Below are 27,663 nucleotides of genomic sequence, written 5' to 3'. Positions count from 1 at the left end.
GTAAATATTGTTTGGTTAGTATCCCCTTTCATCAATAAGTCCCCTTTGAAATGCATAATTAGATAAACAGATACCAATGTGGCCCTGCACAACATTAACATCCTTTTGATGCATAAAATGGATTTGTCCTGGAATGTTTGTATGTGATACATGTATACACATAACACAATATATAAAATACATACACACACATGCATGTGTATATATATATATATATATATATATATATATATATATATAAATATACTACACTTCCTCCTTTCTGTAAATCTTTGAGTCTCCACTCTGGCAAGCTCTTCTTTTACCTGTTCAGAAAGCCCTTGGCGGTACTGACTTTTTTGCGCTGCTGGGTTCTGCTGGGTTCCAAGTGGTATCTGTGATCCAACGTCTGAATATGGCTGTGTACTCAGCAACAGAACGTTTACCCTGCCGTAAACTATGCAACTTTGCTTCAGCAGTAGCACAACGGTTGGGATCATCAAAAACCTGATTCATCGCGGCCTCAAAAGTCTGGAAATTATTCAGCGTGGCACTGTCTTGTTCTATATAAGGGAAGGCCCAGGCTAGAGCTTCCCCAGTCAGGAGGTTGATAACAAACATTACCTTCTGTTTTTCAGAAGTGAATGCAGCAGGTCGCATTTGGAAATATATTTGACACTGTTTAAGAAAACCTCTGTAATGGCGGCGATCTTCATTAAATTTGGGTGGGTGAGGCATATGTGCGTTAGCATCATCTTGGGAATGAAGGTCCAGCTATTGTTTTTGCAGAGCACGGATCGCTTCATGTTGCCCTTTCACCACACTTTTCAGTCCGGCAAATTTTTCTTGGTAGGTGACACCAGACTCCTGCAGCTTCACATTTGCTATAACGGCCTTAATGTTATAGGTCAGGTTAATCTGTCACAATCAGGAATCAGGCTTGAAGACCTGCTATAGCAGTTGCACAACTACCACCGACCAGCAGGATAGGTACACAGGCGGTCACCCTGGCAGATGACACAGGCTCACCTGAGGTGCGGAGTATAAGTACTAACCAGTATTCACCAGAGCTCCTGATGGTGGAGATGGATTTAGCTGCTTGTTAGTACCAGGTCGCGGTCCTCAGGTTTGTCCCACAAGTATGTGAGCAAGCCGGGGTCCAGTAGCGGATGAGCAGATAAGGATCAAACAGTAGCATGGTTAGTAAACAAGCCAAAAGCTTGGTAACGAACAGTTGCATCAAGAAGTAGAGTAGTTAAGGAACAAGCCAAGGGTCAAACGAGTGGTAGCAAAATACAGATGGCAGCAGGGAAGACAAGAGCAAGGCACTGGCATAGAAGGCACAATAACCTGGTAAAGAGGAAGTACTGAGACAAGGCTTACGTTGGAAGTTCAAGGAGTTCAAGGTTCAACAGCAATCAAGACACAAGGCAAGGTTGTCTATTGGATCAGGTAGGATTGTCCAAAAGATCAGGCAGGGAGCTTAGCTTTCCAGAATCCCAGATAGCTCAGTGTGAAGAGTCAACACCGGACACAGAATAGGTCCCAGGTTCAAGCCCTGGTCCTGACAGTCTGACCTGCCTACCGGGACGTTCGATAGTCAGTGGTATTGACTCGGTTGCATCATGGGTGGGCAGGTATATAGGCCATTATCTTCAACCCTTGGTTCAAAAAATGCCATTGAAGATATGAGACATACTATAAATTTACTATCAAATATTAAAGCCTCATACACATGATCAGATTTTCTGCAGACAAAACCTCTGACTTTTGTCCGAAGGCGTGTGCCTGGATTTTGTCTTGCGTACAAACAGCAAGGTATTGTCAGCCAACAAACATGAACGTAGTGACGTACTATGTGGTTTTTCAGCTCTTTAGCGCCACCCTTTGGGCTCCTTCTACAAAGTTTGTGTTAGTAGAAGTTTGGTGAGCGTTGATTTGCGCTTTTGATTTCGCACTTTTCATTTAGCGCTTTTCAGTTTGCGGTTTTTATTTCGTGCTTTTCAGTTCGTTTCTGAACGGCTGTTCGTCAACCAGACATGTTGCGGAATCGGAAGAGATAACGTGTTATTTATTTTTGGCCTTGGAGTTATTGCTTTGACCCAAGTCCAGTCCAGGAACAAGAGGAGGAGGAGTTCTTAGACCAAAAATTGGTTGCTTTATTAATCTTGACCAATTATGTCATATGCCTTTGCTGCGGGAGGTCCAGGAGAATAATCCAGATGAATTTTCGGAATTATCTCCGGATGACAGACCCCTGCTTTCACCAACTCTTGGCAATGTTGACCCCCTATATTAAGAAGTAGGACACATGCATCAGGCTTTTATTTTATCTTTTGGCTGAATAATAATGATTTGATTTGTTATATTTTCTATATTTTTGGATGCATAGAATGCACTTTTTGGTTAAGTTCTATTGGAAGATAGCATGTCTAATTTTTTTTGTTTTCTTTTTTTAATGCACAATAAAAAAAATGTGGAGAATAATACTTGGCTATGTGTTTTACTTCAAATGACAGTTTGGGAGTAGGCAGTTACATTTTAAAAAATATAATGCAAAATTGACAAGGGACACCAACATAGTTGTATCTTTGATCTTGAAAACTACGGAATAACGGTGTTGTGGTAACTTGCCCAAAAAAAAGAAAAAAAAGCATAATAATATTATTCTTGATAGCACTAGAAAAAAAACCTTTGAAAATTTGCTTACAATAACTCCATCAGTATCACCAGGAAAGCAACTTCATTATTATCCCATTAAAGAAGAAGAGAATTGTGCGTTGCATTTCGAGATTTCATAATTTGCCATGTCACGAATGTTAATTCTCCATTACGAACGCTAGTTTACAAGACCAACTGCTCTGCTTCCAGCTTGTCCTTGCTTCTGAGCATGCGTGTCTGTACTTTGGACTTTCGTCCGACGGACTTGTGTACACATGCTCGGAAAATCCAACAGACATTTATCCGTGGAAAATTTTAAAACCTGCTAGCCAACATTTGTCTGCTGAAAATCCGACAACAATTGTCTGATGGAGCATACAAATGGTCAGATTTTCTGCCAACAGCCTGTTATCACACGATTCCCATCGGAAAATCCAATCGTGTGTACGAGGCTTTAGGAAGGATTGTGACTCGTTACAGCATAACAAAGTATCTTGATTGTATACGATCATACCACATCATTTGGGTCTTGAAGCTGTAAAGTTCCATTTGGATCGAAAATCTGGTGTCCCTAAGAAATAATTGGACTTTATTATGGAACTTCTTGAGTTTGCAGCAACACACAATTATTTTTGGTTTGAGGATCAATTCTATCGTCAGGATAGAGGAGTGGCCATGGGGGGCTAAATATGCCCCAAGCCTGGCCAATCTGTTTATGGCCAAATGGGAGGAGGATGTCATCTGTGTTCAGGATAGACCCCAGCTAGTCCTATGGGCTAGGTACATAGATGACATCCTCCTCCTATGGGCTGGCAACTATCTTGAACTGCAGAATTTTATGGGATTTCTGAATGATAACAATAGAGGGATAGTTTTGAATTTTGAGGCTAGTACCCAAGAGATAAATTTTTTGGACCTAAATATTATGGTTAAAAATTAGAAGTTTATCATGTTCACCTATTTTAAACCAATAGACAGGAATTCATATATTCCTGTGGACAGCTGCCACCGTGACTCTTGACTGAGGTCGCTACCAAAAAGCCAATATATGCGAACAAGTAGAAAAAACTGTACTGAGCTGGATGAATTTAAGATACAGTCAGCTGTTTTAACTAATAAGTTTACTGAGAAGGGATATAATCCAGTGTCCCCTCATAGGACTTTTAACCAGATTCAGGAAATGGATAGGTCACATGAGATAGAGCCATTCATCACATGCTCCACCACAGGGGTTGTGTATCTATTGCAGTGCCCCTGTGGACTCCAATATGTGGGCAGGACAGGTGAGGTTAAATGAACACATTAATAACATTAGAAAAGGTTTTAAGAACCATTCTGTGTCAAAGCATTATGATTTGGTACACAATAGGGACCCTTCTAATATCTTGTTTTTAGGTATAGATAGGTACAGTCCTCACTGGAAAGGTAGTTCTCTAGTTAGGGAGATATCCAAGTTAGAGATGGCCTGATACATAGGTTAAATCTTATGTTCCCTATGGTCTAAATGTGGATACTAATGTAAATACATTTATAAATAATTTTTGAATTTTGTATTCAATATAGATTTATGTTAAACATGTAAACTTGTATCTGAGTCTTGGTCTGCCTTATGGGGTTGTATCTAAGATTTTTAGGGATATTTACTTTCTTGCCCTTAGGGAATTCTACCCTATTTGCTTAGGACCATATTTTAGGACCATATCAATATATATAGTAATTCGATTTTGGCCCACTAGATGTAACTCTTGAGTGTTTAGGATGTGACACCTGGCACACATTACTCTTTTTCCAGTTTCCAGCAGTGTGTGTCAGGGAGTTATACCACAAGTGTATTGACCTCATTGACTTGTGGGCAGCAAAATTGTATTTTTCTTTGTTTTTTCTCATTTAATTATACATGAGGTTTGTGAGAGAAATGGGTGGGTTGTATAGGTAGTTTTTTAAATAAAGTTGTATTTTAATTTAATTAAAAATACTCCAAAATATGCAGCTAGTTCCTGTTTTTTTGTGGCTTTTATTTATTCAATTAATTATTTTATAATGTCAATTTTTGAATAAACTATTTGATTAATATTATCAGAGGGTTAAATTGTGTTGATCTCATTGTTTTTATTGTAAGATAAAAATGTTTCGCTCTTAATTCCACTGGGTGGTTTACGATCTTCCGTCCGTTAGAATATAATTTTAGAAAACCTTGGGTATGGTTAAGCCCGTAAAATAACAAATATCTCTCTCCTATATTGGGATTTGAGGTTTGTTAATTACTGGGTCATATAAATGGTTTTAAGTTCTGTCCTTCTCTTTGCAAGTGAAAGTGAGGCTTGGTTTCAATACAGCCTTCTAGCCTTCTAAAGAGCCTTATAATCGCCATCCGAGGCTCAGATTGAGGTGTGGCGAAGCTGTAAAGTATAATAAGTGGTGACTCCACCCATGCCCCTGGACGATGTCAAATGTATGATGAAACGCGTAGGGAGAAGCGACATGCTGATGTCACCGTTGTACCCATGTCCCGGAAGGACGGGTTTTGTGTATGTGTACCGGCCTACGCATATGAATTAAGTTTGTTTTAAAGTGTGTGTTTTATACCACAATCTTGTAAGTGCAATCTTTATTTGAGTACAGTGGGGACAGAAAGTATTTAGACCCCCTTAAATTTTTCACTCTTTGTTATATTGCAGCCATTTGCTAAAATCATTTAAGTTAATTTTTTTCCTCATTAATGTACACACAGCACCCCATATTGACAGAAAAACACAGAATTGTTGACATTTTTGCAGATTTATTAAAAAAGAAAAACTGAAATATCACATGGTCCTAAGTATTCAGACCCTTTGCTGTGACACTCAAATATTTAACTCAGGTGCTGTCCATTTCTTCTGATCATCCTTGAAATGGTTCAACACCTTCATTTTAGTCCAGCTGTGTTTAATTATACTGATTGGACTTGATTAGGAAAGCCACACACCTGTCTATATAAGACCTTACAGCTCACAGTGCATGTCAGAGCAAATGAGAATCATAAGGTCAAAGGAACTGCCTGAAGAGCTCAGAGACAGAATTGTGGCAAGGCACAGATCTGGCCAAGGTTACAAAAAATTCTGCTGCACTTAAGGTTCCTAAGAGCACAGTGGCCTCCATAATCCTTAAATGGAAGACGTTTGGGACGACCAGAAACCTTCCTAGAGCTGGCCGTCTGGCCAAACTGAGCTATCGGGGTAGAAGAGCCTTGGTGAGAGAGGTAAAGAAGAACCCAAAGATCACTGTGGCTGAGTTCCAGAGATGCAGTCGGGAGATGGGAGAAAGTTGTAGAAAGTCAACCACCACTGCAGCCCTCCACCAGTCGGGGCTTTATGGCAGAGTGGCCCGACGGAAGCCTTTCCTCAGTGCAAGACACATGAAAGCCCACATGGAGTTTGCTAAAAAACACCTGAAGGACTCCAAGATAGTGAGAAATAAGATTCTCTGGTCTGATGAGACCAAGATAAAACTTTTTGGCCTTTATTCTAAGCGGTATGTGTGGAGAAAACCAGGCAATTCTCATCACCTGTTCAATACAGTCCGAACAGTGAAGCATGGTGGTGGCAGCATCATACTGTGGGGGTGTTTTTCAGCTGCAGGGACAGGACGACTGGTTGCAATCGAGGGAAAGATGAATGCGGCCAAGTACAGGGATATCCTGGACGAAAACCTTCTCCAGAGTGCTTAGGACCTCACACTGGGCCGAAGGTTTACCTTCCAACAAGACAATGACCCTAAGCACACAGCTAAAATACGGAGCTTGCTGCGGGCACGCGTGCGCCCGCTGGTCGCCTCTTAAAGGGCAATGTACAGATACGTAGTTATGCCTGTACGAGCCCTTCTGCTGCAGTATATCTGCGTGAGGCGGTCGACAAGCGGTTAAAAAAGATGAAAATAATATGACATTGTACATAAAAAATTGTTGAATGATCCTTTGAGCAGAAACACATGTATTTAAATTAAAACAGTGTATAATTTATAATTATAGTATCATTTTCTTGTGCATGCATAGCACAGGGCTTTCTTAACCTCCCTGGAGGTATGATTATGTCAGATTTGTGATGCTCAAAGTGGTACAATGTTTTGCATGGAAATTTGGCGTTTTATATTGTAGGCCTGTAATTCTTAGGAATAACACACTTAAATCTGTCCAAACAAGAGTCTAGTGGACAGGCCAGGTATGATAAAGTTTGAAACACAAAATCATAAATTATAATATAATAAATAACTATAAATAATTATAACAAATAATAATATAATAATAATAAAAAATATTCAATAATGTAATCAAATCAAAAACACTGAAATGTGCTCAGTTGCAGAATTGTCGCTCTCATTATTTTCAGTGTCTGACAAATTTCCCCACGAATAATTATCGCTCAATTCTGCAAGTGATTCTATTTTATTATCGCTTTTTTCTAGCTGGTCATAAACTGCTTTTGATGTAAAGGGACACTTTTTGGTTGCTATGGACAATATCCAGTTTCCAGGCAGAAAGAACAGTATATATAATATAAAACTGCATGCAGGGCAGTGGACAAACCACTAGGGACAAAAGGGAGGTGAAATAATGTGATACAGTAATGTAATCTTTAAGATTACAGTGTACTGTATGTATTGTGTGTTTTTCACTTTTTTAATTTGGCGCTGTGCTCTGTTCCAGTGTGTCGCAATGCTCGCAGGGAAGGGAGCTCGGCACTGTGATAGATCCGGCGGAGGACACGGCTCACACACACAGCGGGGAGACATTGTAGGATCCTGGGGACAAGGTAAGTAACTTTGCCTGGATCCTGCGATGGGATCCCGAGTGTGGCTCAGGGTTACCACTTTTGATATGGGAAATTCACCCTGAGCCACACTCAGGATTACCGGCCGCTAAGGAGGTTAATACATCTTGGCTTGATCTCTGCTGGCTTTATGCTTTCCACACGTCCTTCCTAGTATGTAATTATGCTCCAACTTTTACATAAGGGTAAAGACCAGCACTTCACATTTATATTTAGTAAACCATGTAACATGTAACTGATAAAAGGGAAGGATAGAGGAAGATTAGGGTGGGGCTAATACTGATTATTACACACCCTTTTCCTGTCAAAGAATAAAAAACATCCTACAAAGAACTTCTTGTGGGAATGAATAAATCACCTTGAGACAGTAGAGCCATCTTCATTACCTCCCACTAACAGTGAATAAGTAAATGGAATAGGCAATGCCAGCTGGCATAGGAAAAATATACAATTTTGATACAACAAAAGCATAATACATAAACTTACTAGTAAGCATACATACAATATTTTTAACTTCCAATTTCAAAATGTTACTTTAGTTGTGTTCTAAATGTGCACTTCAATTTCATGCAAATGTTCTACTGTGCATATTCTGCCTATCTTTCTTTCTGATTCACTTTACTTACTTTATCAAGAATGTTTCCTTAGCTTTATGAAAAAGGTAAAGCTATGATAACTTTGAATATTCAATTATGTGCAGGTGAAATAACAAGAAAAACAGCTTTTGCTCTGCATTCTGTTAGATTATAGAATTTAACACAGTTTTGCTTTATTCGCAAAGCTAAATGAATAAATTAAATGAGCATTATTCATTTATTTAAACATAACTAGTAATATATTTGCATAAGTATAAGTTATATCAGTGTATATGGGAGGCTACCTACAAAATACTGAGGGGGGGAGATTAACTAAAACTGGTGCACAAAGAATCTGGTGCAGCTGGTCATAATAACCAATCCACTTCTATGTTCTGTTGTCAAAGCTTTATTGAACAAGCTGAAGTTAGAAGCTGATTGGTTACTATGCACAGCTGCACCAGATTCTGTGTGCACCAGTTTTATTAAATCTACCCCAGTGTATACCGTTGGTGGTATTTGACAACAGGTTTTGCTTTCACTTCATTAGGGACTTCTGGACTTGCCAATGTGAGAGGCAGAGAGCTAATAAAATAACACAATTCAATTACAGAGACCTAGCAATGCTTGCACTCAGCTCAGACAATAAAGTGTTGTGTTTACATTTTGTGGTTCACCATAAATAAAACCACACCAGGTCATAATTTTCTAGTGAGTGGCCACCCATCTATTTAGCACTCATGGTGAAGAGCTAAAAGTTTATTTTTTGAGTATCACATTTTGGTGTTGGGATTCATCACACATAGACTTTCTAGCTTGCTATACGTATATTTGCAATACATTTTATATGATTTACTGAACATCACTAGCACCTCAACCTTTAATATATTGTTTGCAGATTTAGGTATTTAGTATTATTCTTATATTCTGAGAGTCCGTTCTGGATAAGAGGTCAGTACTGCAGCTAGAGATAGTTTTTTTTTCTTATTACTATGACTGGGACATATATGGGCTGGAAAAATGAAGTTGGGCTTTACGTGGATACACTGAGCTTGTAGGGTCCCAAACCCCAAACAATTTGATTTATTATTGCCATTGCCAGTATATTGATATATTTTACTTGCTCATCGATATATATATATATATATATATATATATATATATATATATATATATATATATAAACAGTAAGTTTATATATATATACTATGTTTGCTAAGGAGAATATTTTTTACAATGTACATTTGCACTTGTAGTATCTGTGCATGTAAAATTATTCAAGCTAAGAAAACAAACTTTTATGTGCTCTAGGTATTTAGTAGCATTCTTACGGTGTTTGCATCTGTAAATGATGTAATTAATCACATAAGACAACTTTGGTTTTATATTAAAATGAAAATGGTTGCAGTTTGAAAATACATCTGTTTACAAGAACAGATTAATTTTTTTTGCTCAAAAACCAAACCAAGTGCTATGCTTCCTAGTCACAAACAAGTCTTTCAATTAAGGAAGCTGTCACCAACCTGCACCTGAGGGTTTTGCGCTTCCAAAACTAAATCAGAGCCAGTTCATTAATTAAGTGAAATGTTTAATTTGGATTTGTTTATTTCATGCTTTAGTAGTGCACAGATTTTTAGCTCACTTATCAATGCAGGAGAAAAGTAATAAACAAAGACGTATGCACAAAGAATGTGTATATGCAACACTCCCAATATCATGAAAAGTCCATAAGTCCATATAAAAATAAGGGAGATATACTGGTGAAGAAATCCAGGTGTCTCCTGCAGCTCCTGATAGAAAATCTGGGAAGGATGTACTCAATATGTAACAGAACACAGCACAGGAGTTAGAGGGATCAATATGGCATCACTTTATTCAACATAGTACACTTATGTCCCGTACACACGCTCAGAATTTCCAACAACAAATGTTCAATGGGAGCTTGTTGTCGGAAATTCCAACCGTGTGTAGGCTCCATCGGACATTTGCTGTTGGAATTTCTGACAACAAAAATTTGAGAGCTGGATCTCAAATTTTCCATCAACAAAATCCATTCTTGTAAATTCCGAGCGTGTGTAGACAATTCTGACGCACAAAATTCTATGCATGCTCTGAATCAAGTATGAGATGGAAGCACTCGATCTGGTAAAACTAGCATTCATAATGGAGATAGCACATTCGTCACTCTGCAAATTTTTAAATCTTTTAATGCATCACATTCTCTTCTTCTTTATAATGCTAGAATAATGAAGTTGTTTTACTGCTGACATTCACACAGAGTTCTGACAAACTGATTTCTTTAGTATTTCTTGTGATCTCCTGAATAATATTTTGTATTTTTTTCTTCAGATCTCCATAATAATGTTTCAAATTTTTTTATAGTGATTTTTTTTATTTATTTTTTTATCAAGATCTCCTGTTTTGTTAATATTTATATATTTTTTTAGTGATCTCCATAATATTTTTTGTTGTTTTGTCAAGTTACCACAACACCATTATTATCTTGTATTTTTTAACTTCAAGGAGATTGGTTGGTGTTGGTGTCCCTTGTTAATTTGACATTGTCTTTTTGAAATGTACCTGCCTACTCACAAACAAACTTTCCTTTTTGAAGTAAAACACATAGGCAAGTAATTGTGAAAAAAATAGACATTTATTAGGGGTCATAACAAAATAAAGAGGAAGGCAACGCTGGATAAACTGGTGAAATTGGCGAAGCCTTTGTACCCCAGGGCACACATCAACTATTTTACAGGCAAAATTGGTAGCCTGAGGAGTCCATATAATAGTGAGCACAATCCGGTCCAGGACTCCAAGAGATCAGGAACAGCAGCAGATGACATACAGTATCTCACAAAAGTGAGTACACCCCTCACATTTTTGTATATATTTTATTATATCTTTTCATATGACAACACTGAAAAAATTACACTTTGCTACAATGTAAAGTACTGAGTGTACAGCTTGTATAACAGTGTAAATGTGCTGTTCCCTCAAAATAACTCAACACACAGCCATTAATATATAAACCACTGGTGACAAAAGTGAGTACACCTCTAAGTGAAAATGTCCAAATTGGGCCCAAAGTGTCAATATTTTGTGTGGCCACCATTATTTTCCAGCACTGACTTAACCCTCTTGGGCATGGAGTTTACCAGAGCTTCACAGGTTGCCACTGGAGTCCTCTTCCACTCCTCCATGGTGACATCACGGAGCTGGTGGATGTTAGAGACCTCCTTCACCTTCCGAGGATGCCCCACAGATGCTCAATAGGGTTTAGGTTTGGATACATGCTTGGCCAGTCCACCACCTTTACCCTCAGCTACTTTAGCAAGGCAGTGGTCATCTTGGAGGTGTGTTTGGGGTAGTTATCATTTTGGAATACTGCCCTGCAGCCCAGTCTCCAAAGGGAGATCATGTTCTGCTTCAGTATGTCACAGTACATGTTGGTATTCATGGTTCTTTCAATGAACTGTAGCTCCCCAGTGCCGATAGCACTTATGCAGCCCCAGACCATGACACTCCCACTACCATGCTTGACTGTAGGCAAGACACACTTGTCTTTATACTCCTCACCTGGTTGGTGCCACACATGCTTGGCACCATCTAAACCAAATAAGTTTATCTTGGTCTCATCAGACCACAGGACATGGTTCCAGTAATCCATGTCCTTAGTTTGCTTGTCTCTTCAGCAAACTGTTTCCGGGCTTTCTTGTGCATCTTCTTTAGAAGAGGCTTCCTTCTGGGACGACAGCCATACAGACCAATTTGATGCAGTGTGTGGAGTATGGTCTGAGCACTGACAGGCTGAGAACACTGTACAAATGGAAGCACATTTTCACATTCTGCAATTACCTATCAAGATAATAGGAGAACAAAAAATATGTGTAAACCCCACGCCAAAAAATGTATCAGGTGTAACTAAATTAAATGTAAGCTGCTATCCCCCAAATTTGATAAAAAATTCCACTGCAAGTGGAAAAATATGTGATAGGGGGCGCTAAGTCTATATAAACAGTGAGCTGAATAGTGAATAGCATCTAGATAATTTTGCTCAGACAAACTTGATGTGAACACATCAGTGTACCATACAAAAAGGATAAATATATGTATAAATTAAATACCAAAAGTGCATATTACAAGAGAATGACAACCATCCAATCCCTGCATATATAGCAAAATAATAAAAACAATATGAAAAGTCCAATAAAAAATATATGGATGAAAAAGAGTCCACGTGCAATTGAAGATTATGCAGATCAATATATATAAATCTTCTGCTGTTGCAAAATATACAAATGAATATAGTTGAATATTCCTCTGTGTGATTGAACAACCTTCACCAGCTGTGTAACACACCCAAAGTGCTCTGTAAGTAGATGTCCGCTTACCAGAAGATGTTGACCTTTTTAATTAAAAAGAGGTCAATAATAGCCTTTAGCAAGAAATGGCTTGCTGCCATAGTATGGATATGCCCTGTGGGTAACCTCTTCCTCTCCCCCAGTGGAACGTCAGGCAATATATAGAAGGATACAAGAAGGACTAAAATAGTGTAATCCCATTTATTAATAAACCAATTAAAAACAGAAAGCCGAATGGCTGCTTACATTTGGAAGTGCCCTCGCCCGGCACTGAGGCTGTACCGTTTATAAAATCTGAAAGCTCTGTTCTGCGCGTGGCAGCTGGCGTGCGTTTCACCAACAGCTGCCAACAACCACTGGGACCGGAATGAGGAAAACGGGAACCGTAACGTACGTCGAGGCGTGCTTGGTTACGCAACCTTCATCCTCATTCCGGTCCCTGTGGTTGTCGGGTGATGGCTTGCCACATGCAGGTGTCCTGCCTCATAATATAAGGTGACAGCAAAGCCAACAAATGGTGAAAAACGGGGTCCGTCATCTGAAGATAATTCTGAAATCATCAGGATTATTCTCACGGATCTCCTGCAACAAAGGCATATGAAAGAATTGGTCATGCTGGAGTAACCAATTCTTCGTCCATGAACTCCTCCCAGCCCTGTTCATGGACTGGGCTTGGGTCAAAGTAAGAACCCCAACACCAAGCCCCTGCACAGCACGAACTCTACGACGAGGAAGTACCCACAACATGGCTAGAAAACGGTCAGCTGGTCAGAACAAACTAACAGAACGCACTGAAAAACAGAAAAGCCTGAGAAGAGCGAGCTGAAAATCAGAAACGAGTGGACAAGAAGGCACTGGATATCACAGGATGGTTCCAGTAATCCATGTCCTTAGTCTGCTTGTCTTCAGCAAACTGTTTGCAGACTTTCTTATGCATCATCTTTAGAAGAGGCTTCCTTCTGGGATAACAGCCATGCAGACCATTTTGATGCAGTATGTGGCATATGGTCTGAGCATTGACAGGCTGAACCCCACCCCCCCCCACCTCTTCAACCTCTGCAGCAATGCTGGCAGCACTCATACTTCTATTTCCTAAAGACAACCTCTGGATATAATGCTGAGCATGTGCACTCAACTGCTTTGGTTGACCATGACGAGGCCTGTTCTGAATGGAACATATCCTTTAAAAACCATAAAAACTGCTCTATGGTCTTGACCAACATGCTGCAGCTCAGTTTCAGGGTCTTGCCAATCTTCTTTAAGCATAGGCCATCTTTATGTAGAGCAACAATTCTTTTTTTCAGTTCCTCAGAGAGTTCTTTGCCTTGAGGTGCCATGGTGAACTTCCAGTGACCAGTATGAGAGAGTGAGAGTGATAACACCAAATTTAACACACCTGCTCCCCATTCACACATGAGAAACCTTGAAACTCTAATGAATCACATGACACCGGGGAGGGAAAATGGCTAAATGGGTCCAATTTGGACATTTTCACTTAGGGGTGTACTCACTTTTGTTGCCAGTGGTTTAGACATTATTGGCTGTGTGTTGAGTTATTTTGAGGGGACAGCAAATTGACACTGTTATACAAGCTGTACACTAAATACTTTACATTGTAGCAAAGTATAATTTCTTCAGTGTTGTCACATGAAAAGGTATAATAAAATATTTACAAAAATGTAAGGGGTGTACTCACTTTTGTGAGATACTGTATATACCATAGTTAGTGGACTCTATACATTTTCTACAGACTAAATAATAAACACATTTGGGTTATTTTCACCAAAGAAATGTAGCAGAATACATTTTGCCCTAAATGTATGAAGAAAGATTATTTATTTGCAAAAGTTTATAACAGAAATTAGGAAAAAAACACATTTTTTCAAAATATATTTCATTTAGAAGATACCACCAAAAGAAAGCTCTATTTGTGTGAAAAAAATATAAAAAAAAAATGTCTTATGGGTACAGTTGGAGACATTGTTGTGGGAGAACTGTGATCTCTCTAAGAGGTTTAACATGTCTTTAGATAGTGATATGTCCATGGCACACTGGCAATTTTGTCACTAGCAACAACTCATCATCAACAGGATCGTTAAGAAGTGCAGAGAAAACAATTATCACCTGTTTCCATGCATTGCTTCCTTGCTGAAGGAAACACTGCCATATTTCTCTAACTAGCCTTCATCTGACCAGCAAAGGATCTATAGTGATCCTATTACTGGTGAATTGTCACCAGCCACAGAATTTCTAGTGTGCTATCTGTGACAGACCGCCTGTCACACCGCTTTGGTGCCTCCACCAAGATACAGCTTCCTCCACTCTGGAACTGGGAACTAGATATTATAGCTGATCATTGCACCCAAGCACCAGATGGCATTAGTTTAGGTACAAACTGGAACTGACTTTATTGCAAACTCATGCAGAATATATACCACACAAACTCAGATAAGAGCTTGATCACATTATCCTAAACAATGCAAACTTTAAACTTTAAAGTAAAATCATTAGTACATCCAACAGTACATCTAATGAACAGCTAACATAAACATAAACAGTAGGCTAATCAACAGCTAGCAACCAACATCTAACAATGATCTAATTAACAGTAAGCTAATTAACAACTAATCACCTAGCCAAGCCTAGGTGACTCAGGTCAGTGCCCACCCAGACAGTTCGGCACCAGTTCCCCAGAAAGAATACCCAGGGCTGCCCAAATCTCATTAACCAGCTTTCTTTTCACATCCATCTTCTCACTGAGTTTCAAGTTGGCAGAGACCATCATGGCTTCCTTGACTGTTAAATGTGGCAATGTCATCCTGCATTCTATAACAGGGCATCTTCCTGAATGCTTGTAGCTCCCTAAAGCCAGGGCCCATAGTCAGTAAGCAAGAGGCTAACCTGCAGTCCCCTCTAAAAGCGCCTGTCCCAGTTGGGTCTGTCTCACTGACTTTATTGCAAACTCATGCAGAATATATACCACACAAACTCAGATAAGAGCTTGATCACATTATCCTAAACAATGCAAACTTTAAACTTTAAAGTAAAATCATTAGTACATCCAACAGTACATCTAATGAACAGCTAACATAAACATAAACAGTAGGCTAATCAACAGCTAGCAACCAACATCTAACAATGATCTAATTAACAGTAAGCTAATTAACAACTAATCACCTAGCCAAGCCTAGGTGACTCAGGTCAGTGCCCACCCAGACAGTTCGGCACCAGTTCCCCAGAAAGAATACCCAGGGCTGCCCAAATCTCATTAACCAGCTTTCTTTTCACATCCATCTTCTCACTGAGTTTCAAGTTGGCAGAGACCATCATGGCTTCCTTGACTGTTAAATGTGGCAATGTCATCCTGCATTCTATAACAGGGCATCTTCCTGAATGCTTGTAGCTCCCTAAAGCCAGGGCCCATAGTCAGTAAGCAAGAGGCTAACCTGCAGTCCCCTCTAAAAGCGCCTGTCCCAGTTGGGTCTGTCTCACCATCGTCTCTTACATCCCTTGCATCATTACTTAGCATATATGTATTTAACAGAAAAAAATAAGGGTGCTTGTATTTCATTTAGCGTTTTTATTTATTTAGGATAAACACAGAAATGTAATAATATAAGTTACAGATAGTAATTGGAAGATATAAAAGCACAGGAGTTAGTAAAATATTTAAGTGGTTGTAAAGGCACAAGGTTTTTTACCTTTCTGCATTCTACCGGTGACATGTCTGCCAGGGTTTATTTCGCAGTGATTGGCCGGAGCCACGATAACTTCACAAGCAAGCCGTTTCTTCAGTGCAATTGGCAATTCTAAATACGGTACCGGGGTGATTCCTGCAAGCCCCTTCAAGCCATGAACGGAAATTTGCATAGGCCGGCATGAATGGGGTTAAAGCGGAATTATAACTAAGAAAAACAACTAACTTTTTTAAGCTCTCATTTCCTACTGAAATCTATCAAATGAAAATAAACCCACCCTTCTGCGTTGTTTGCAAGAAAATGTCATTTTTTGGCTAACTTTACTTTTAGGGATTTAGAGTCTGATGACACAATCCCATGCCTTCACATATTGTATGTAGCTAACCTAACACCTGCTGGTAAAGTGGACTGTGCTAAGCATATGCATTAGAAAGAAGGGCAACTACAACTGGATAATAAGTTACAGTCACATTTATACGTTATTAGTTGTACATTTTAGTAGTTATAATTTCGTGATTATAATTTGAAAAAGTATTATTATAGTGTTAAGATGCACCTTTTTTAGTGGAACTTTAATTTGGAAACTGGCTACAGCAGCATTTGCACATTATATGTGCACATTTGCACATTATGGTACACTTACCTTTTACATTTCTCTCCCCCATACAATGCAAGGTGCATATTAACACTCTACCTCCCTATTATGCCCTGTACACACGATAGGATTTTCCAATGGAAAATGTGTGATAGGACCTTGTTGTCAGAAATTCCGACCATGTGTAGGCTCCATCACACATTTTCCATAGGAATTTCCGACACACAAAGTTTGAGAGCTTGCTATAAAATTTTCCGACAACAAAATCCGTTGTCGGAAATTCCGATCGTGTGTACACAAATCGTTGTCAGAATGTCCGATCAATGCCTGACCGTGTGTACAGGGCATTACTGTTGTTACCATCTTCCTGCTCTTTGAGGTGGCCACGGTTGATGTATCTCCTGCATATGTGGGTTGGAACTACATTGTCCTGACAACTGGCTTCTACCTTTGCATCAGATGATGAGAGTGTACATTGCAAGCATCATTCACACCTAAGCTTTGCAGGAAACATGCAGCACAATGCGCAATGCTCTTGCAGTACCATTTTTGCCTAATGACACCCCAAATGTGGGTAGCAGTCCCATATTTTGTTGCGCATATGTCATAATAATATGCACGAAAAAATGGCAAAAGGTGCAACACAAAACACGTTTGGCTCAGTGTCAAAAAAGGTACTTGAACTTTGGCACATTTGTCACCCTTAAGGCAGTCCAACTAAATAGGCTGCTCAATGCTGTCACACAATAAATGCACTAAAAACACGGAAAAAGTCCAGTTGCATTGTGAAGATGTGAATGCAGCCTAAAACTTTGGAGTTGGACAGGATAGTGAAACTGCCAAGAAATCTAATTGAGTGATTTGTAACAGTGTGCCACAAATGTTATTTGTCTATGGTTTTTACTTATCAAGAACATCAGGGTGTAATAGGACACAGAGATTTGCAATTTACTGTATGAGACACATAGCAATCAAAAATGTAAACATTTCTGGAATAATTTCTAAAGCCAATTGTAATGCAAAAGGCCTACCACTGCTAAACAGTTACTGTCTGTAGCCTAAATGCAAAGGAAGAACAATCGGTACACTATCTTCGTGGGATTTTTTTTTTATAGTAAGTAAAATAAGAAAAACTTTGGACATTATTCAACTGGAAATATAGAAAGGAGCAATACAGTGTCAATAATAAATACATATTATGCTAAGCAAACAAATATCTATCATATCCATCGTTCTTAATAATGTTTAATGCATAGAGTCTGTAACATTCTGGCCGGCATTTACAATCATCTAATCATTTGAACAGGAAATGTGTGCTTTTCTAATCAAAGTTTTTTCTGTGCTACTTCTTTTTTTTAGAGATTTTGTGAAAGGTTTAAATTGACAATATAAAAAAGATATGGTCTGATTACATTTGGTTTTCACAAAACAGGTACCTTTGGAGTCCCTTTTAAACTATCAAATTATCTCTTACTATAAATGGAATCTCAGGCTTGTTTTATGTTGATATGTAATTCCAAGGAAATTAAGCATGACTTTATATCACAAGAAAATCATGTCAAATTATACTAAACATATGTAGATGTAAGCTATAGTAATGCATATGCATTATAGCACAGCTAGTCAATCATTTTTTTTACTGAGCTGTTCTATGCATCTTTTTTTTCCAGAACTGGAAGCTGAGGAGTGGTGTAAGTGCCTGTGTGTGGAGTGTCTAGGAACCAGACTTAATGATATAAGCCTTGGGGAACCAGACCTACTAGCTGCTGGGGTACAAAGAGAACAAAATGGTGAGTCATTGCATAGCGTATAACATATTTCATTATGTATTGTATAGTTTATATTACCCTGAATGTCATATATTTATCAAATTTATATTTTGTAGGTCTATAGAAATAACTATAGTGAAAAATGTAATCAATGAGATTAATCTATTTATTGAAAATAAATCATAGAGCAATTATTTTTGTAAAACTCTTCAAATATATTGGGCTGATTGCTAAAACGGATAATTGCAATAATCTCAATCTATTAATGATTTGTTACTTATGAAATGAAAAACTTGACATGCAGCATTTTTAACTGCAGTTTTTTACCTCGCTGTTACATTTACAATGGTCACAATTATTTTTTTCCCAAAGAAAAATACAAACGGGTACAAGGGGCCTTATTTGAGAGTGTGTTTGAAATGCATCTATATTTTTATTATATTGGCTAATGCACAGATTTTTATTTTTTTTACGTTGATTTATTAAACCTATTTACTTTAAAGAATAACTCTACACAAATTTGGAAAATAACATTAATTTGTTTGCATAATTAATTCAGTGATTACCTAGGCTATTTTTTAACTGGGACACTAAAGTTGATTTACAAAGTTGAAGTTTTGTTCACTCCAGTCATCTGATTATGTGCAAGAAAAAAATGTAATGTTTTCCCTTGCTCATGATTGAGTATTCAAAGAAAAGAAAACACAAAGTAACCTTTAATTTTACCAAGTTCAGTGAATATACTGTACATATTTTGAATTTAATTTTTATTAAGAATAAAAAATGTTCACTTTGCTAATTGAACAGACATGAAACCGTCTTTAAGGTGATATCAAAAGTTTTTTTTTTTTAAATAAACTTGGTGTACTTACCTGTTCTGTGCAATGGCTTTGTACACAGCAGCCATTATCCTCCTCTTCTGGGGTCCCCGGCTGGAGCTCCTAATATCTCCTGCCTTCGGGAACCCTTCTAGCAAGTTCCTTGCTGGGGGGGGGTACTCGTGTGGGCTCATTCTGAACTGTGTTCATCTTCTAACACACACAGCGTGGCTGGGCCCTGCCTCCTGCTTTCCCACTGATTTTGATTGACAGCAGCAGGAACTAATGGCTCCCACTGCTCTCACTGAGCCCAGTGAGGAGGGAGAGAGATAGTAGCACCACCGCTCTTGGGCACAGTGCTCAACCGAGGTCAGGTAAGCATTTAGGGGGTGAAGGCAGGGGTGGGGGAAGGTGGGGAAAAGCAGGGGAAGGCGGGATCTGCAACTAAAAGGTTTCTAACCTTAATGCAGAGGATGCATTAAGGTAAAAAACCTTTGGCTTTTACAACCAATTTATTCAATCAACCTCGTCATGTGCAACTAAATGTAATACTTCATATTTCCATCATCCGCTGTCATTTTTCTATTATCCTACAGCCATTTTAAAAACCTTTCTGCTGTTTTACACTATTACCATAGATGCTTTTTTGACATTTTGGTTAAAGAACTGATTTTTTAAGAATCCATACCCTTTCACTGATGCTGAATTAAATAAATTGGTGCTGCCAGCATTGGCACACACACAAACTCTCAATCACTATCATAGCTGGGAGTTTGCTTACATTTTTACTCTCAGCTGCCAGCTTTCTCATAGATGTGATTCATCAGCTGTAAAGCTGCCAAATCACTCCTATGCGCTGGTAGTAAAGCCAATACCTCCCACCTTCTCCCTAACCACTATGTGTCCTGGGCTCTCCTGTTTCCCCCTTGAGTCCCAGGACCTCCATAGTGAGTGTCAGGATAGAGAGCAGTGGGATAAAAGCAAGCATGGATTTGCTGATCTCCCACGTGAAAAAGTTCTGAGCACCTCCGGGTTCAGAGCTGTCAATCTCTGGACTCTCAGAAATCCCAGGATGTGCTCAGTCAGCTTCAGTCAAGTGCAGAGGTTACATTAGGGGTCTAATAGACTCCTGATATCTCAATAAACAGAACCTGTCACCTGCACTATGCTATCACAGAGGAGACTAATTACTCCCCTTGTAATGACAACACAGTTACATGTTAAAACATTTTAAAAAAAAAAGTTTTATAAAAATACATGTAAAAAGTATCCAAATATGTTTTTAAAATTCCTCACCCTCATGTACATATGAACAGAAATGCATGCATCTGGTGTGAACATATGCAAAACAATTGATCCATCCATATCAAGCATTGCCATGCAGTAGAGTGATATCAATAATTCTAGGACCATAACTCGCTGCTAACTCTATACTGATGAGTTGTAGAGGCTTCCAAAGTATCACTTATAGACAATTTTTATTACAGTAGTTCTTTGCTGTTTCAAGGCATGTATATTTTTGAGGTTTTGACATATTTGTTATCTATTTACTCATCTTTTATATTTGACCAAAACATTCAGTATTATATTAAATATAATACTATATTATATATTATATTATATTAAAATTATTTTGAGTGTATGATTTCCTGAAAATATAGATTTGATAAATTGTACCACGATTATCACATGACATAAGAATGCAACTGCCACAATTTCATTCTACAGGGTCTCTACTTTTAGAAAATACAGTATATTAAATTTGGATGTTTTAAATAATTATCAGGCTTATGTACATTTTATCATGTGTAAATTCAGAAAAATGTTTCCTTTTTGTAATACGACTATTTCAAATGCTGGAGAGAACAAGCATAATATTAGGAGTTTAAATAATGAATGCACCAGGAAATATGTTAATATTTTTTAATATGCTATCTCAAACAAATGTCAAGATTGTGCTTTCAGACACCTGTGAACTCAAGGTGCCCACCAAATAAAAGATTGTGATCTAAATCCATCTTTGCCATGCAATGACTTTTGGGAACTAAAAGTACTTCAGTGATTCCCACTTGTACTCCTTTGACCTATTGCAATAAATCATCTTAGATTATAAAATACAGGCCACGTACTTTAGTTTCACCTTCTGCTGTCATATCAATTAATCTCTATAATATGGCTATGTACAGTGCGCTTTTTACAGATATAACTGGATTATTTTAACGGCTGCTTGCTATTTTAACATAAAAGCAGCTTGTATTCAGGCAAGAGCTACCTGACCTCATTCTGCTGTTTCTAGATAAATGGTGCCTACACACAAGTCGCCTAATGTTGTGAAATTTGTCCTAATTATCCAGCTTTTATTGTTATTGAATCTTGCATGACACCCTAATGGTTTCCTTTTTAATAATATAAGTTCTACGAAGAATAGTTTTCTGGATAATAATTGTCCACATACAATTTTTTCTATGCACATAAACAAACACACACCTATACAGGTGTCAGATGAACCCCAGCATCAGAAAACATGAATGAGTTAACCATTGTTATCTGGCAATATAACTTCACAGAATTAGATTAAAGCGTTTGTTACCCATCATATTCCTTATACTGTATGTGCCTGCTGTACCATGTACTTGTATGAGAAAGTATCCTGTTCTCTTTGGATTGTTTCCGTTATGTGAAATTCCTGGTGAAATCCCTGGTGTTCCTGCAAGTCCCTCTGCTTTCCCACTAAAAACTGACCACACTTTCTCCATCTCCAATGGCACACGCCAGGGGTGCCCCCTATCCCCCCTGATCTATGTTTTAACTCTTGAACCCTTACTGAACAGGATACAAAATAATCCTAATATAAAAGGAGTGACAGTGAAGGGAGCGGAATATAAAGTAGCCGCCTTTGCGGATGATGTACTGCTGTCCTTGTCATCCCCACGAACCTCCCTGCCTAGTCTTCTCAAAGACATTAACTCCTTTGGCCTCCTCTCTAACCTCAAAATAAATTACGCAAAATCAACGGCCCTAAACATAACCTTACCCACACAAGACTTAACTCATTGCCAAGAATCCTTCCCCTTTAGATGGACCAAAGATGCAATCTCATATCTTGGTATCCAGATCCCTACCCGCCTCTCTGATCTATACCAGAAAAACTTCCATATAGCCCTCCTAAAAGCCCAAAAACATATGAGAGACTGGATGGTCCTGAATGTCTCGTGGTTTTGGCGTTCTGCCCTAATCAAAATGATCATCCTCCCGCGCATCCTATATTTAATCCAATCAATACCAATCCACTTACCCCCAACTTTTTTCTCGAACTACCAAAAAGCATGCACCACCTTTATATGGAAGAACACGCAGCCCCGCATCAAATATTCCCGTTTAACACTTCACAAGACTAATGGGGGAATCGGGTTGCCAGATCTCCACAAATACTATCTGGCATGCCACCTCACCCGAGTGGCAGACTGGAATGTCCACTCTCTTAAAAAAAAAAATGGGTTAAACTAGAGAATTCTTTCTTGTCCACTCCCCTACATTTGATCCCCTGGCTCCCAGATAGACATTGGCCATCTGGCATCTCTTCCCACCCACTCATCTATGCATCCCTTTTGGCTCTCAAAAAAGCGTCAAAGTTTAAACCTCTTGCACCCACACCGGGACCCCTAACTACTATCAGAGGGAATCCTGCTTTTCCGCCGGAAGAATCTCAACACTTCCTCCACCGGGAATGGCCATATGAAGACGTTTTACCTCTTCAATTTTTCTCGGGGGGAGCTCCCATCTCCATAGAGAAACTAATTAGCATATCCAAAACAACCTCCTTCCCATTTTGGACTTTTAGGCAAATACAACACTTTCTGTTGACACATACGCAACGTGACAACTGGACACGACCACTTACGCCTTTCGAAGACCTCTGCCACCGCAAAACACCACAACGCCATCTCATCTCCTTACTCTATACACTCCTCACGGAGGAGAACAACACAATAACACATCCCTCACAAATAGCCTGGAATAAAGATCTCCAAACACCTTTGTCCGGAGAGGATTGGAAAAGGGTATATGAATATTGTCACAAATCCTCACTAAATGTCGCAATTCAAGAAAATTGCTACAAAGTAATAACGAGATGGTACAGGACCCCATCGCACCTTCATAAGTTCTCCCCTTCCATTTCCAAACAGTGTTGGAGATGCGAGAAAGCAGTAGGCACAATGTGTCACATTTGGTGAGATTGCGACAAGATTCAACCCTTCTGGAGAGAGGTCCACAATCTTATAACACATGTTACCACCTACTCACTAGATTATACCCCAGCACAGTTTCTTCTTCATCATACCTCTCTAGGAAAAAAAACATACTATAAATCGTTAGGCATGCACATGGTGAACGCAGCCAAATTATGCATACCGAACCATTGGCGTTCCAAAGTTGCGCCTTCTATCAGAGAATGGCTGATGAGAGTCGTGCATATTAAAAACATGGAAGAATTGATATACATTTCCCAAGACAGAATACACAAGTTTGCATTTACCTGGGCATGTTGGAACCACTTTACCACATCAGACCGATACCGTCAATATGTACCATAGGAAAGACCTTACAAAGATTACATTTTTTCCCTAGTTGGCTATCGGGTGGCCGCAGAGGAAGAGGAGAAGCGGGGCCGTGCGGGAACGGAACTACTTGTCATAATCCCATAACTTTATCTATACCCTTTACCCCCACCTCATCTCCCCCACCCGTCCCCCTTCTTTGACCCCTTTTGTCTCCCCCCTGTCCCCATCCCTCTATTCTCTCTTTATATACTGTCCCTGTCCTATCCTTTCTCTAATCTCAGACTGTACACACTCCCCGGTAGCCATAGAATAACGGCAACCGGGGTTTACTCGACCTGTGTTCTTCCCTTTTTGTTCGTTTTTCTTTTGTGCCTTATACTCAGGTCAGGACGAGTTTCGTCCAAGCTCCAAGCAATAACATGACACCCAATACCTTTGGTTATCACCTATTACACTGTCTCAAACCGCAAAATGTGTAAAAGCTATTTCACAATCCAAACGGAGACTGTATACATGTTGTGATACTATAGTGATAACGTTATTGTATTTGTACTGCATTGCTGTATACCCTGTTATTCTTTCATAAAATAAAAACGTTTATGGAAAAAAAAAAACTGACCACACTAAGCATGAGAACACACCGTAGTCAATTCCCTAGCTTTGCTGGGAACTCAGCCTGCTCTCCTCCAATGATCAGACTTGTACTGACAAGCCTCCACTGCACAACCATTCACTGGAAAGCTCAGTGTGCTGCTGCTTCTCCTCCCCTCAGCCCTTATGCAGCTAAGAACCAAGGGATGTGATCACTTATAAAAAAGGGAAAAAAAAGGATAGTTATCATGTTTTTTTTATATCTATACAGCTTTTCAATTCTATTTTAAATCGAATGGGTTGTTTTACAAGGTGGTCATTTACAATCACTTTGAAGCTGGACCCCAGGCAATAGCTAAATATACAGAAGACAAACATACAGCATGACAGTTGACTTACCTGCCAAATTATTCATATTTCTCTTCATTTGTTCATGGGATTTATACACCCCCACATCACACAGAACAGCTAGCCTGGAGACCTGACCGTTTTAGTACTGTGGTAAAGTAATAAAACATGTTTCTCCCCGCCCCTTGCCTGATTGGATGGTAAAGGAGAAGCGGATGAATGAACAGCTCATCTCTCTGTCAAGCTGCTCTTTACTCCTCCAGTATACTGTTTTTAGCACTGCAACACAATTATTAGGCTCCCAGTGTTGTATCTCTCTTGTCCATTCTGAGCTGTGATGTATAGGGGAATATGAGCAACTGATGCAAAATCAAATTCAGGTACTTACACTAGTTGTTTTTAAAATAAATTTGATAACCTTCTAAGGACTATGTACCTGCATGAATTGGTGCTTATTTTAACCTGCCTAGATTTCAGTTTTAGGCATTCTTTGTTTTGGGCATATGATTTGTTTCACCCTTAACCTTTCACAAACACACACACACACACACACACACACACACACACACACACACACTACATGCAGTAAATGCTATCATAATGTAAAAGTGCTGCTCTACAAAATGTTACACCTTGATATGGTTTAGATTTGCTGGAATATAACCCTGCTATGTTTTAAAATGTTATCATTTATTATCTACCTCGAGCAGACAACTATGATGACAAAAATCATGTTTAGTTATTTCTGTTGCTTTAGTTATATGATATATAATTAAATACAAGTTACATTTTAAAAATAGGAATTGGGAAACAGCATCAAAGGAGTCCCCAGTCACTCTGTTGTATTACATATTTTATATTGGGTAATACTTGTGGTTATGAATGACAGCATTGGAACCCTATCCAATACAGACATGATCCAGCCATCTCAAGGCTTTTCTTTCTGCTAAATATTCTCCATTTATTCAATATTATTCCATTTATCCAATATTCTCTATTTTCCATATATCTTTATGCTTATGGAGTGCAGCTTACCAATCTTTAGATTTGTTGGCTGCATTCGTTTGCTTTTTCCCTCTTTTCACCTTGGTGATCCAAACTCTAATACACTTTCTGTATTAGAGTGCCTACACTGTGGGTGAAGAAGCATCAGAGACACCTATGAACAGCAGTATTGATAATCTGGGGGGATGGAAGTGTGAGATATACTAACAGATTTAGATACACTAACAAATTGAAGCCAGATTCCAGCTAACGCATTTTAGGCAGTTACTGCAACAATCTTTTTCAATTTTGAGATAAAGGTTTTACCAAAATAATAAAATCTGACCATTGTAAGCACCTCTGTCAATAGTAAATGGTGTATGCCAACCCTCTAACCGCTACATCTACAAGACAGCTTGTTCTGTTAAAAAACAACAGGCTTAATGGGCAGATCACCAGGTAAAACTAAAGAAAAAAAAGCCAAAAAACAAATACACCCACCTCATGTAAGTATTGGTAAGCTTCAACATAATAAATGTATGTTTTTGGGTTTAATACTGCTTTAAATGTGTCCCTGATAGATCTTAAACAGGTAACTACTAGCTGATCATCAAAGTGCTGCTGGTATTCAGAATATGTGATAATTGTATCAGTATACAAAGTAGTTACGTTCACTTGTAGGCTCTGGCTGGAAAAATAAAGGGAAAAATGCTTAACAAAAGAGGCAAGCTACACAGGTCTTTAACATTCTGTGGCACTTGAGAGATAAACAAAAAGTATGTGAACAATAAAGAAAGGCAAAAATCATGCTCCTATCAATAATTGTCTTAAAGCTAAGTGATGCTTAATAAATTATATGGTCCTAATAAATTATGAAAATTGCACGTGACAGACAAACCGTGCTCAATAATATCCTATAACATATAAATGTTCTAAACAATACATAGATAATTCATTTCCACTCCAAGAAATTCCTTCGGTAAAGTGCTTTGTGTTCTACCAAAGTGCTTGCTGTGACAAAATAAAGTGCTTATTGTGCAATATAGTGCTTTGGGTGCCAGGAAAAAATCCATCAATCAGTGTTTCCAGGTGACAACACTTACCAGAAAAAGTTGACCCCTGCTCCCATCCAGAGCGAAGCGACGCTGCTCTCACCAGAAGTGTCGCAAAGCAGAGCCTGAAGTCGGGAGCTGCAACTTGTCTTGCATACACGCTGTCACACAAATGTTGGCCAACAATTACGAACATGGGAATGTGGTGACGTACAAGATGTATGATGAGTCGAGAAAAAGGAGGTTCAATAGCCAGTGCGGCTCCTTCTGCTTGATTCTGAGAATGTGTGAACTTTTGTGCGTCGGACTTGTGTACACACAATCGGAAATTCCGACAACAAAGTTTTGTTGACAGAAAATTTGAGAACCTGCTAGCCAACATTTGTTGGCAGAAAGTCCAGCAACAAATGTTTGATGGAGCATACACACGGTCGGACTTTCAGCCAACAAGCTCAAATCCAACATTTTTTGTTGGAAAATCCAATTGTGTGTATAGGGCATAAGAAGAGGAGATCTGTCAGCATGACTGTGGAGGATGTAGAAGAGTACCCTAAACATCCATGATTGACTGATTGATTTACAATATCCGGGACATCGTTGGATGAGTGATTACAGCCCCTATTAGGAGACCCGCTTACCTGTGAGCACTGTTTGACTTTCTTTGAGAAAAGGGGTCAAATTTTTCTGGTAAGTGCGGAGTGTTGTCGCTTGTCACCTGGAAACACTGATTGGTGATTTTTTTTCTGGCACCCAAATCACTATATTGCACAATAAGCACTTTATTTTTTCACAGCAAGCACTTTGGTTAAACAGCAAGCACTTTATTGAAGGCATTGCATGGACTTTAATGAATTATCTATGTATG

At 38.8% G+C, this 27,663-nt stretch overlaps 1 protein-coding gene across 1 annotated transcript in view; it reads left to right on the top strand.

Annotated features, from left to right (window-relative positions):
* Nucleotides 1-27,663, top strand: part of DOK6 (docking protein 6) — a 962,439-nt gene that overhangs the window by 488,431 nt on the left and 446,345 nt on the right. Inside the window, exon 4 of the mRNA XM_073631271.1 lies at nucleotides 18,345-18,464. Within this exon, the coding sequence (XP_073487372.1) occupies nucleotides 18,345-18,464 (120 nt within the window). The remainder of the gene's footprint in view (nucleotides 1-18,344; nucleotides 18,465-27,663) is intronic.

This window comes from Aquarana catesbeiana, linkage group LG05 (assembly GCF_042186555.1).
Source record: "Aquarana catesbeiana isolate 2022-GZ linkage group LG05, ASM4218655v1, whole genome shotgun sequence".
Taxonomy (NCBI): Eukaryota; Metazoa; Chordata; class Amphibia; order Anura; family Ranidae; genus Aquarana; species Aquarana catesbeiana.
Note: the sequence above shows the minus strand (reverse complement) of the source record. Positions and strands in the feature narration are given on the sequence as shown.